Source organism: Prionailurus viverrinus, chromosome D3 (assembly GCF_022837055.1).
Source record: "Prionailurus viverrinus isolate Anna chromosome D3, UM_Priviv_1.0, whole genome shotgun sequence".
In the NCBI taxonomy this organism is placed as follows: Eukaryota; Metazoa; Chordata; class Mammalia; order Carnivora; family Felidae; genus Prionailurus; species Prionailurus viverrinus.
In genome coordinates this window covers 71809950-71824160 of record NC_062572.1, presented here as the reverse complement: position 1 = coordinate 71824160, position 14211 = coordinate 71809950, and the positions used below count along the sequence as shown (strand labels likewise).

Genomic DNA, 14211 nt, shown 5'->3' with positions numbered 1-14211 from the left:
GGATTTTGACTCAGGTCATAATCTTATGGTTTGTGAGTTCAGGCCCACATTCAGCTTTGTGCTAACAGTGCAGAGCCTACTTAGGATTCTCTTTCTCTGCCCTTCCCCTGCTTGTGCTCACACACTCTCTCTCTTTCAAAATAAATAAATAAACTTAAAAAAAAAAAAAAAAAGACTTTCTAGATCCCTCTTTGCTCTTTTGCTCCAAGGATCAAATGCCATATAAGTGATAAGCCTGCAGCTTCTCAAAACTAGTATTAACAGCAGGATGTAATTAGAGAGAACATTCTTAATAACTCAACAACATCTACCAAGATGGAGTGGGATTATTAATGTGCTTGCTCATTTGATACTTTTAGCTCCTTGTTGCTGAACTAGTGAAGTTGAGCTGGTCTCATGAAGCCTATGGACTGCTCATTACTGGCCAGAGAAAAGGTTTTTATGTATTTATTTTTTAATGTTTACTTATTCTTTGGAGGGGGGGAGGGCAGAGAGAGAGAGATGGAGACAGAATCCAAAGCAGGCTCCAGGCTCTGAGCTGTCAGCACAGAGCCCAACGTAGGGCTCAAACCCACAAACTGTGAGATCATGACGTAAGCCAAAGTTGGACGCTTAACCAACCGAGACACCCAGGCGAGAGAAAAGGTTTTTAAAAGACTAAGTTAGCAACCTGAATTTTTTTTTACAATATAAGAACTTAGCTAAATATTTTTTATAATGGAGAAATGTATTATAAAGCACAGTTTATCAAATAAATGTTATTCAATTACACTGGGAAATATAAGTCTCCAAGGCATTATCTTCAATTTCTGACAGCAAGTAATTCAAGAAGTTAAAAACTTGGCTAAAGTGCCCAAGAGACTCATTATGAATTATTTCTTTTATTATTTAGATCTGAATGAGATGCCCTAGGAGAATCTTTTATCTACACATAAAGACTCTCTCTTGAATGGTATAGTTCCAAACTACTAAAATATAACCTGAATTTGGAAATCTGTCAATTTTGAATCCATTTGTGAATTACCAAAACAACCTCAAAGACACTGAGGAAACTCACTTTAATTTGCAATTAATATTTAATTTGATGAATATTAAAGAAAAAGCTTTTGCATTAAGAAAAAGCAAAAACAAAGTTAATCCATAAAAAAAGAAATAAAATGACTAACCTTGCCCAAAATTTTTTTCGACTTAGTTATCAAAGTCAAAGCATAAAAATCATCAAGTATATGGCCTACCTGAAATCCTTAATACCAAGGTAATGACCAATACTAATTATTTTCATTTTCTACAATTTATATTACATCTGTGTCTGAAAGCATTTATGTAACTGTCCTCAAAAATCGTTTCGCAGGGCTCCTGGGTGGCTCAATTGGTTAAGTGTCCAACTTTGGCTCAGGTCACAGTCTCACAGCTCATGAGTTCAAGCCCAGTGTCGGGCTCTGTGCTGACAGTTCAGGGCCTGGAGCCTGCTTCGGATTCTGTGTCTCCCTTGCTCTCTGCCCCTCCCCAGCTTGTACTCTCTCTCAAAATTAAACATTAAAAAATGTTTTAATAAAGAAAAATTATTTCTCAAAATAGATACACTATATTTATTATTGAGGATTTTTAATTATTTCAAATATTTTATATATTCTGAAGTATATGCTTATTTTCCCTCTTAAAGGTCCTAAGTCTGGGGTAGAACATTTTAGCATTTCTTAATCAGACCTTAAGGGGCCACATTAACCACACACCTAAAACAAGTATTACTTTGCTTTCTTTTCTTTTTTTTTCCAAATGTTATTTTTGAGAGACAGAGACAGAGACAGAGAGACAGAGAGACAGAGAGAGAGAGAGAGAGAGAGAGAGAGACAGCATGAGCGGGGTAGGGGCAGAGAGAGGGAGACACAGAATCTGAAGCAAGCTCCAGGCTCTGACCTGTCAAGCGCAGAGCCCAATGCGGGGCTCAAACCCACCAACCGTGAGATCATGACCTGAGCTGAAGTTGGACGCTCAACCAACTGAGCCACCCAGGCGCCCCACTTTGCGTTCTTTTCTATTCGTTCATGAATCAAGGATAAGAAGTGAACTACCAACTGTAATTTAGTAGAATTAAAAGTACTAGGTAGCAGAGGACACAGGGATTAGGAAAGGCTTCCCAAAAGTGGTATACTCCAGCTGGATCTTTACAAAGAGTTTGCACAGGGGCACCTGGGAGACTCAGGGTGTTGAGCCTCTGACTCTTGATTGCGGCTCAGGTCATGATCTCACGGTTCATGGGAATGAGCCCCGCACTGGGCTACGTGCTAACAACTCGGAGCCTACTTGGAATTTTCTCTCTCCCTTGCTCTCTGCCCCTCCCTGACTCATGCTCTGTCTCAATCAATCAATCAATCAATCAATCAATCAATGGAATTTGCCACACACATTTAGGAGTTTAGGAGTATGTGGGTGGGCATCAAGATGGTCCCCAAGGATTCTCACCTCCTGATATTCATATCTGTGTGTTATCCCCTCCTCACAAAATAGGACCTTACAGAAATTATGACATGACTTTTGATCCTCTTTTTTGAATTTTCTTTCTTTATTTGAGAGAGAGGGTGTGTGTGTGAACAGTGTAGGGCCAGAGAAAGGGGAGAGAGAGAATCTCAAGCAGGCTCCACACTGTCAGCACAGAACCCGACGTGGGGCTCAAACTCAAGAACTGTGCGATCATGACCTGAGCTAAAATCAAGAGTCATACATTTAACCAACTGAGCCACCCAGGTGCCTCTGATAAGTCTTAAAAGACCCCGAGGCTCTGTCTTGCCTTCTCTTGATCACTTACTCTGAGGGAAGCTGGCTATCGTGTGAAGACACTTGAGAAGCTCCATGCAGAGAAAGTGGAGCTTACTGCTTACAATAACATTAACTTGCCAGCTATATGGGTAAACCACTTGGAAAGTGAATCTTCCAGCCCCAGAAAATCCTTCTGATGATAGCAGCCCAAGCCAACAACCTGACTGCAACCTCATGCGACTTTAAGCCAAAGCAAACCAACCAAACCATTCCCAGATCCCTGGCCCACAGAAACTAAGTATAATAAATGGTTATTACTGTTTAACTAGTTAAGTTTGGGGAGTAGTCTGTTGCAGAACACAGGTAACTAATATAGTGCACAAGACATAAGACAAAGAAGAAGCACAAAGGAATGATACCTGGGCAAGCTTGAGTATGTGCTTCAGGATGGTTAAAGCATAAAGAGACAAGGCTAGAAAAGTACACATGGAACAGGATCAGAGTCTATTTTCTGCCCAGCTAAGGAATTCCAACTTCATCCTTTTGGCCAAGCAATGATCAGGGAAATTAATGCAAGTTCTTCAGCAGAGAAATAATTGGATCCAAATTTTAAAAGAAATACTGAATAAGAGTAGACAGTAAACCATGACTACAAGCCCTCCCAACAGGGCGACCAGTTAAAATATTCTCTTAATACTGTAATAGGAGTAATGAAGATAACAGTCGTCAGGTAAAACTCCTCTGGGGCCTCTACGTATTCATAGTCAAAGAGTTCACAGCCCTCTGCATTCCAACCAGCTGACTCCACTACAGGTGTATGTGCACAGTTGATCCTCTCCCACAACCACTTGGACAGAGACCTTTCAGAATAATTCTTACCATTAAGTCATTAAGTCTAGTCTACTCAAGACAGAAGTTTTAATACCAGTGTGGGGTGCTCCAGATGTGTATCCTCATAACTAGTTAATGTTATTCCCTAACCACCAGGAACTGTTAGACCTCAACATCAGTTGCATCATGAGAATGAAGGAAATCTATCAGGAAACCAAAAGCAATTGCTGAATCCAAATTAAGCCCAAATAACCAGCCACCATTTCTAACCCCACCTCACCATCCCATCCAGAGTAGGTCTTTCTTCTGAGCTCTGGTTACCCTCCCTCCTGCAGACCACCTTCCACTTAGCCATATGGACACTGAGGCTCCCCAAAATGCCAGGCATCACTAATGACTCTCAATGACTAATGACTTTCTGCTTCATTGAAGTCAGAAAAAATTCTCATTCTTCAGACTCTAGATTTTCCCCTCTTATCCCAACATATTTATTCACAACAAATTAAGATTCTGATATAATGATTTCATTCATATAATTTTAAAAACAAGTAAAACCAATCTACTAGATGGTCTAAGGATGCATTCATCAGTTTCAAAAAACAAAAACAGTATCCACAAAAAGCAGGATAGTGCCGATCTCTGGAGATGAAGAAGAAAAGTTTTGACTGAAACAAAATGCATGGGGTAGGAAGTTTTTTAGGAGTGCTGTCGTAGTTCTCAATCTGGGTGGTGATTACCTAGGTGTTGGCTTTACTGTTATTCATGAGACTGTATGTATACTTGTTTTATATACTTTTCTCTATATTTCTCGATAAAAATGTTTTAAAAAGGGAAGGCTCCTTAACCCATAAACAATGTTCAATAAATATGCAAATAACATATAGAAAACCCACTAAAGAGAATAATTTAAGTAGTATATATGTATGGTTAAAAAGTACTTAGGCCCCGCCAGTAGCATTTTTCTTCTAATCAAAACCAATATTATTTGCCTCCTAAATCAGCAAAAAGACTATTGAACTATCATGCCTATGCTGGCAAGCATGGTAAGTAAAACTGGTTCTCATACTCTGATGTGATCTCTATAAAGCAGTTTGGCCTTTTAATTCAGAAACTCTTCAAATCTCTTAAACTGAAACATGAGAAGTGTTATAAGCTTAAAAATCTTACCCTCAATGGTTTTTTTTAACAGCTGGAAGAAAAATTAGAACCAACATAAAAAATAACAAACCAAACACTGCTTAAGAAAATTATGTAGATCTATTTGAAGAACTATAAGTTATCCTTTAAAATGATCATTATGGTTATTGTAGTTACATTATTTTTAAAATTTTATTGGAAATACATGCTGATATATTTATATATAAAACAATTTTATAGGATTTCCTTCAAAATAATAGGTGAGGGTATAAATGAGACCAAACTGGTCCTTAGCTGACAATGGCTGAAACTGAGGGATTAGTACAATGGGGGGTCGGGGTGGGGGTGGGGGTGCTGTCTGATATTTGGTATATGTTTGAAATTCTTCATAATAAAACAAATTACTTTTAATTAGGAAAAAAATTAAGCGATCAATTTTATTTGCATCTTTTTAAGCTAAGAAAAACATATGAAGGTATAGAGGAAAGTAATTCAAAATGCTATGTTTATGTTAAGAAGCCTTCAGTATTTTAACTCTCTCTGCTTTTTTACTTCTATGGTTTAAAAGATATATTCAAATTTGAATTAAGGAAATCTATTCAGCTATTTACTCCTTTGAACATAATTTAATCAAAAAGTTTCTAAAAATTCCAGTTAACCAAAAATTCCTGAATCTATCTTCTAAAACAGACACAGTGAATTATTTTTATTTCCAGCGCACATTTTAGATTTTTCCCTGGCTTTTTAAACTACATTTTTACAGCTGTTCTATTTTGAAACCTAGTTTTCTTCTGCTGCATATTTATGTATTCAATGCTAAAACCAGCACTTTGGTACTTCATATTTTAGCTGAAAAAACAGTTCTTGTCTTTTATTTCAGACAGTTAAAAAGTATCAAATATAGGCAGCTTATGTGGACTCTATTGGCTACTCATAAACTGTTGATTAGCTAATGCCATAGGGAGTACTGTACTTATCTAAAAAGTTAGGTAGGTTACTGTGTAACTAGACTAAAACCTGTGTGTGTGTGTGTGTGTGTGTGTGTGTGTGTGTGTGTGTGTGTTTTAATTACTATGAAGAAAATCTAAATATAGGGAATCATTGTTGAAATACACTTACCAGGATGATTGGAAATGGGAGGCTGGAATGCAAGCTCATTGTGAACTGGCCCTGAAGAAAAGACAATAAAAATCCCAATTTTATTTATTAAAAGTTTTCCAATGCTAAAACTTTTAATAAACCTTACTTAAATATAACTATCATACCCTAGGAGTGGTTTAAAACTTATTCAATGTCTAAAAATTTAAAAGCTTAGTTTAGATTACTTTATATAAGCAAATACTCTCAAGGTACTTTTGTGGATATTTAATAGCTAACATTTTAATGCTATGTGCCAAGTGCTGTTAAGCAATTTGCAATAACTGTACACACAAGATTTAAATTATAAATGAATTATTCATGTAAGGTGATAAGAGTGTAATTTACAATGCAATATACAACAATAATTCAAAATCTTAGGTCCGTTCTAAAAACAAATGTTTAAAGTTTATTAAATTAAGGATAAATTGAGAGGTTATTAAGCATTAAAACACTGTGCTAAACCCTTCACACGAATTATTCCATTTGCTTTTTATAACACTCCTTGAGATAGATACTATTACCCTTAAGGCTTAGTTAGTGGAGGTTATATAACCTGCCAATGGTCACACAGCCAGTTAAGGGTCCAACCTCAGCACCTTAACCACTTTGCTGGGCCAGGCAGCCATAAAAAATGACATTCCCTAAGATATGGAAAATAGCAACATAATTGAAAAAAAGCAGGATACAACAATATATACATAGTATGATCCTTTCTCTCCCAATATATATACACCCGTTTATATGACTGGAAGAAAAAATATGAAAAATATTAGAAGTGGATATCTCTACGTGGTAGGACTCTATAAATTTTCTTATTTACACTTTTCTGTATGTTCCAAGTTTTCTCTGGTTCCATTAATCTTATAATGGAGGAAAAGGAATTGGATACATATGAAAAATTCAGGGTCTTGATTTCACTAAGCCAAATGAACAATGTTCCTCTTCTGTCTGAAATTACAAGCTATGGTTATTAGTAGAGTATCCCTCCAAATCAAGCCTGCACAGAGTAATGATAGAGACAACACGTAAGTGTCTGCATTTTGCTGAATACTATGATGAGGGAAACCTTGAGATCTTGACACTCAAGGGATTTCAATCCACTTAGGGTGGATATACAGATATACATGAGACCTAAGAACATATACAAAGTAAACAAACAAATGAATGGAAATCAATGTGATGTTAATGAAACATTAGCAACAGAGAAATAAATTTAGTAAACATTACTCCTCTAAAACAAAGGTATGATAACAAAACTATGAAAAGTAAATAATACTGTTTTTACCAAAATGCTGAAAAGCAGTAATCATTTAATGAAACTAAATTGTAAGATGAATAAAAGATGTAAAAACATTTAAAAAAAACAGAAAGAAAACAAGTTCTCAAAAAGAAAAGGCCCTTAAAACAAAAACAAGAGCTTACAGTAATGTCCGGGATGGGGCGGCATAGGCGGGTGGTGCTGAAGATGGCCGTTTTGGTGGTGAGGCAAATTAGGTGTGTATGGTGCAGTCCTACTTCCAGTCCAGGTGGTAGTGCTGTCTAAAAATTAAGGCCCACATGGATTAATTTGCTTTTATAAAGTCTGCCTATTTTTTCTCAACTACTTAAAAGATTTTAAAAAGCATGTACATACTATGATGGTAAGTAGCTGGCTGACCAGTAAATCCATTCTGCTGCTGTCCTGGCTGAGGCCCTGAAGCTATCTGCAACAATCCTTCACTATGGCTGCCTGCCAGTATACTGGCAGGCTGACCTAGAGGAACAAGAAGACATTAATACGGTACATTTTTAGATGCAATCCTGCGTTTTTATACAGTAAATGAAGGACCAACTATAACTGATGATCGAAGCTATAAAGATGGGCAAAAAGTGGAACTAGTCCATGGTCTATCAAATAACAAACCCTAAAGTCATCTATGAAGGCAAACCTTAACTTGAAAAAGTTGAAAATTATTCTACCTTAAAGTACTGCCTAGCTAATTTTAGAGGCCTTTTCCTTCATTAATATTCTTCACGTGCCAGCAAAATCCCACTACATGTCTAGCCTATCACAGTAACTTCAGAAGCACATCAGCTCATCACTGGCCATGCCATCTAGCTCTAGACCCTTCTAATTAGGACTCCAAAAGTCCAGGCTCAAGAAAATGTTGAAAACTAGAAATTCATTATCATCAGCACTGGTACTGGTAATGGCAAAATGCTATGGTTTGATAAAAGAAAAGCAGAGCAGGCAAACCTTTTAAATGGAATGTGATGGGTAAGGTGAAGTTTAGAAAAGTTCAAGCTTCACTGTTAAATCAATAGAGCATTGCTAGTAAAAACAAAAACAAAAACAAAAACGAAAAACCACTGAAAAAAAAACCCAAAAAAACAAAAAAAAAACACACACAAAAAAATAACAAAAAAAAAAAAACCCAAAAAACAAAAAACCACAACAAACTCGAAGTCTACTTTGAAATTTTTTCATGTACTTTTAAAAACCAAAAATCATCTCTTTCTAAGAACACTACCATATTCCTGGATTTACAAGAAATTACTTACTCTTTCTATATGTAATATACCAGAAGGAGTAAGACTCCTGTGGCTTCTATTCTATTCAAAACCATTCTACAATATTGCTTACTGACCTACATTTTTTAAAAGATTTTATTGTTTTTTTTTTCTTAAGTAATCTCTATCTTCAACGTGGGGCTCAAACCCACAACTCCAAGATCAAGAGTCACATGCCCCACCAACCAGGCCAGCCAAGCAACCCAATGACCTACATTTTTAAGGCCTTTTTTTTTTTAAGTGGAAAATGCTTGATTTCTTTAAGCAAGCATTAATGAAGTCAATTGTTTATTCCATTTGGAAAGCAATGAAATTTCACAGTTGTTATCTATCACTGACATAACTTCAATCTTTTCTCATCTAAATGGGAATATAATCAAGATACACAAAAGGAAATGACACCATCGATCAAAGTATCAAGGAAAAGGAACATTTTTCTCCTCTCTACAAATCACATTTCCTTAAGGCTAGGATTATAAAATTAAAAGTTAAAGAGATTATTTCAATACTCCCCAATTATTTATTTTTAAACATGATGTTTTTAGAAACCTCCCTTCCTACTCATCCCCAAAAATTTTTTCCAAGTTATCTTCAAATGTTAATGACATTTTTACTCTTGCTTTTAACAACTGTACATGTCAGATTCTTAGCTACCTTACAAAAAGTGTCCCTATATAAGAGAAATGAGATTATTTTAATTTACAGATACTTAAAAAAAAAAAAAACCTGAAGATATTCAAGTGCCAAATGAACACAGGTTGTTATCGGTACTGAATATTTCTATTACACAATTCCAAGTGTGTAAGATGAAATTAAACAATACACCTAGATAAGCTTATTTGAAAAAGTCATCCTTTTTTTTTTTTTTAAGTTTATTTATTTTTGAGAGAGCACAAGTGGGGAATGGACAGAGAGAGACAGGGACAGAGAGAGAATTCCAAGCAGGCTCCACACCCCCAGTGCAGAGACCGACACAGGGCTCAAACCCACAAACTGGGAGATCATGACTTGAGCTGAAGTCAGACGCTTAACCAACTGAGCCACCCAGGAGCCCCTGAAATAGTCTTCCAATTCCCCTATTTTGTCCAATTTCTTTTCTTTTAATCCTATCAATACACTTTTTTGAGATCTACAGAACATTTTGAAACAAATTCTTTAAAAATCACAATTCGACTATGAAAATATATCTAAAAAATACCAAGAAAAACTATCTGCATTTCATTCATATCACTTTTCCTGGTTTTCAATAGACTTGGCTCTAGGGAATAGAACAGTTAGAATGAAGTCACTTTAGCAAGCATCAACAAAGGCATGCAAATTTAATCTCCAGATAATATCAATAAAAGTAAGTGGCTGTACTCTATCACTAATCTATGCTTGGCTGGCTATAATGTGCTTTCTTTTATTATCCATCACTGACCACTCTGTAAACTATATTCCCAAATTGGTAAATAAAGAGTAGACAGATAATAGAAGCACTAAGTGATTAAGAGGGCCCAGGCTCTAAAGTATATGCTTAAACTATAAGATCCACTTAGAATATGCTGTCTATGGTGAGACCGTCATCTCAGGTAGCAAATCCAAAATATGTTGCTACATACATTTTGGTGAAGAGGTAAAACGAATTAAAGGGAGGATATTTGGTATACTTTACTTGTAAACTCAATTATAGAAATTAGTCCCCCATTTATTCCAAAGATCAAATTTCTATTCCAAATCTCATTTGATATTAAATAGAATAATGCTTCCTTTGGTGGCAGCTAACAAAGTATTAGTCTAGATCTATCAACAATCTACTGCTGATGTGGGCTGAGATACACTCTCCTTAGCAACCAGGTGCAAATAACACCATATACATGCCAAGACCCTGCTCTGTAATTAGTTAAAAAAAAAAAAAAAAAAAGCGACTCCACTTGCCAAACAGCAAACCATGCAACATTTGGTGACTGTGCAAATAAACAACAATATTAAAGAGCAATATTAAAGGGCGCTTGGGTGGCTCATTCGGTTAAGCGGCCGACTTCGGCTCAGGTCATGATCTCGCAGTCCGTGAGTTCAAGCCCCGCATTGGGCTCTGTGCTGACAGCTCAGAGCCTGGAGCCTGTTTCAGATTCTGTGTCTCCTTCACTCTGACCCTCCCCTGTTCATGCTCTGTCTCTCTCTGTCTCAAAATAAATTGAGACATATTCTCTGTCTCAAAAATAAATAAACGTTAAAAAAATTAAAAAAAAAAAAAAAAAAAAAAAAAAAAAAGAACAGAATCATTATTGCCCTGATCAGGCCCAAGAAAAGATAAACCTAATATCCCTCTGTCTCTATAATGTAGCAGAGAAGATGGTGTATCTCTATCACGAAGAGCCTTTTAGAAAAATTTGTTAAAAAAAAAAAAAGATACACAGAATTTAGCTTTATTTCAAAATTGACTAAAATACATAAGTCTATCTTAAGGGATATAAGTTATGAACAACTTTATCAAGATCCTTTTTTCTAAATTTGTACAAGGGAGACTGAAACGGCTATTATAAAGTAATATTCTGCCAGATAAAAAATAAAAACTGATTAAAGTAAAGCTTGCAATTCCATTAACAGAAATGTTTACAAACATCTTGGTCCAAACTACTCAAACACTTCTCTAAAACATACCTGTAAGCTCAAGACAGTTCTTACTTCTGCATGTAGTAGTAGAGGTAGTACAAATTGACCATTAATTTAAATCAATATTATAATCAAAGTTATTACTTAAATTCCAAGTTGACTGTACATCAACATAAAAACACTTAAGTAGGGGAGCCTGGGTGGCTCAGTCGCTTTAGTGTCCGACTTCACCTCAAGTCACTATCTCGCAGTTTGTGAGTTCAGCTCAGGTCACAATGTCGAGGTTCATGAGTTCGAGCCCTATCAGGCTTTCTGCTGTCAGCATACAGCCCACTTCAGATCCTCTATACCCCTCTCTCTTTGCCCCTTCCCTGCCCACACTCTCTCTCAAAACTAAAACATTAAAAAAAATTTTTAAGTAAATTGCAAAATTACAAACACCATTTTTTCTAGGACCAACTGAAAGACCTTTTTAATACTTTTTTCCTATAAAAGATAACACATTACTTTTAATTTTTACTTGGAGTTTCCTCCAAGTGACTACATGTAAATATTAAATAGGGAAAATCAACTTGCTGACTACACTGGATTCTACTACTCACTTGTGGAAGCCACAGGAATGTTGGGAAAGTTGGTGGTGCTGGTAGCATTAGACTCAGATGGAGCTAACAGAGCTGGGGTGCTGTATGTCTCCGTTGAGGCACGATTACTTGGTGGATGCTGGATGGTTTGAATTGAATGACCTTCAGTGGATAATGATGGCTGCCCTTCAAAGTCATGAACATATTCATCCTTCACCAACATACTTGGTGGAGCTATATAAAAAAGTAAACACATTTAAAAATTTTATAAGCTTCTGTTACCAGAAAAAAAATCTTGTATTGTAATAACACCTAAAATTAACTATAACGTAAATAACTCTAACTCAGAATTTTTTCATAATATTTGAAAAGAATACTACTTTATCAACAAAAACTATGCATTTAGAAATAGTGACATCAAATATACTTTACCAATCAATCTGACAGACCCCCCAGAAATGTGAAGATAGACTATACTCCCAACAACTTCCAGCAATGATCCTGAAGAGGTATTCCTTAGTTTATTGATTAACCTAGAAGTAATAATCATCTTTTTTTTTTTTTAATGTTTATTTATTTTTGAGACAAAGAGAGACAGAGCATGAACAGGGGAGGGTCAGAGAGAGAGGGAGACACAGAATCCTAAACAGGCTCCAGGCTCTGAGCTGTCAGCACAGAGCCCGACGCGGGGCTCAAACTCACGGACCGCGAGATCATGACCTGAGCCGAAGTCGGACGCTTAACCGACTGAGCCACCCAGGCGCCCCGGTAATAATCATCTTAAACACAGGAGTTAGATGAAAACCAAATGGCTGGGGAAAATGTTTATCCAGATGAGAAGACCAAATTGAGATCAAGTAATTAGCTGTATCTTCTTGCTAATTTCACACTGTAGAAATGAGTGGGATCTGATAGCTATCCAATTCCAGGATTTAGACTTATTAAGTGTCATGCATTCAAAGATTGAAACGTATTCAATGTCCGTCCCCTCCAGGGTTAGAACCAAAAAGAAAAATCCTAAATGGTAAGTCAAACTGAAATTTCCTTCTAGAAACCCAAATCAAATGATGTTTGATAAACATATGGTGTGAAAAAACCCAATAATCAACATCTTTCACCTATGTGGTTACGCCTTAAGCAAACCTAGACTCTAGCTGATACAACAACACTTTTCCTTTAACAAATTAGGGAAAGCTGCCTTTTCCTCAAGGAAAAAAAGAAAACTTAGACTGCACTGATAATGTCAACTGTTCTCTGCCCAGAACCTCCCTATTTGTTTTAGACTATTGTTTTGGGGTATGCTTTTTGTCTTTAGCAAACAACCCTTTACTGCTTCTAAACTAAAACTACCCCATAATTTTACAACCCACAGAATTCTAATACTAGGTTCTCTTAGAATAATCAATTAACAGTCCACAAGAAGACATTCTCTTTTCCATTAAGAATCAACATCCAGCACCCTTTGTGTTTCCCTTATGTCAGTTTTTGAAAACATTGATTATACATAAATACCAATTAGTTACATGGCTTTTTTTTTTTAAGTAGGCTCCATGCCCAAGGTGGGGCTTGAACTCATGACCCTAAGATCCCTGAGATCACAACCCTGAGAGTTGTGTAATCTACAGACTGAGCCAACCAGGTGCCCCAACATGACCTTTTTTTTTAATTGAGAATATTTAAAAGAATAAGCCATTGTTCAAATTACTATGTACAATCTCTTAAAGGGCTTTTTCATACATCAAAAGTCATGAAGACACCGATATAGTTAAGACCAAAAAATTCTGTTCCCAAAAGTTTTTCTTTAAAAAATTCTAGGGAGGGGCACCTGAGTGGCTCAGTCAGTTAAGTGTCTGACTCTTGGGTTTATGCTCAGATCATAATCTCACAGTGTATGGGTTTGAGCCCCACCTCCAGCTCTGTGCTGACAGTGCAGAGCCTGCTTGGGATTCATTCTCCCTCTCTCTTGCTCTTCCCCTCCCCTGCTTGTGCTTGCTCTCTCAAAACAAACACTTAACAAAATAAAATTTAATTTAAAAACATTTCTAAAAATGAAAAAATTCTAGGGAAACAAAAAGATAACCAAAAGGATGCTTAACACATCACTATGTATAAGTGAAAAAAGAAAAAACTGGACCCAACCATTCATCACTAATGTTGGCCAAATCATAAAAATTCAAGAAAAAAATCATTTGGGACACAAAGTGAGTATTACTGTATTTATTCAATCTTTCAAAAAAATTATATCATTCAACAACGTTCTATAATTTTCTTCATATAGATCCTGACATCTCTATTTAATTCCTGGACATTTTAGAGTTTTTGTTGTTATACTGACTAGGATCTTTTTATCAGATACTGGTATTACTAGTACATAAAGAGAAAGCTACTGATTTGAGGAAACAGTTGGTCAACTTGATATTCATCGCTTTTGCTTTTCAGTGGACTCTTCGGCCTAATGTGCAGTTGTAACAATTAAATCCTACTTTATGCCTCATAATATTTTTTTTTGCCTAATACATTGACTAAACCTTCCCCAAATGTAAGCTTGAGACTTCTACCTGACCATAAGTCTCTTTGTCAAATAACTTAAACCATGTCCCTTAGGTGAAACTGTAGGTAT

The 14211-nt window shown here is 36.1% G+C and overlaps 1 protein-coding gene across 4 annotated transcripts in view; it reads right to left on the bottom strand.

Moving 5' to 3' along the window:
* The window catches only part of SMAD4 (SMAD family member 4), a 111555-nt gene that overhangs the window by 23943 nt on the left and 73401 nt on the right, over positions 1-14211 (bottom strand). For all 4 annotated transcript variants that reach the window (XR_007145671.1, XM_047826653.1, XM_047826651.1 and 1 more), the window contains exons 5-8: positions 11613-11825; positions 7499-7618; positions 7288-7404; positions 5845-5895 (exon numbers count right to left, since the gene is read on the bottom strand). Coding sequence is in view for 3 of the 4 variants with exons in the window: in XM_047826653.1 (XP_047682609.1) it covers positions 5845-5895; positions 7288-7404; positions 7499-7618; positions 11613-11825 (501 nt within the window). In the remaining variant the exon portion in view is untranslated. The remainder of the gene's footprint in view (positions 1-5844; positions 5896-7287; positions 7405-7498; positions 7619-11612; positions 11826-14211) is intronic.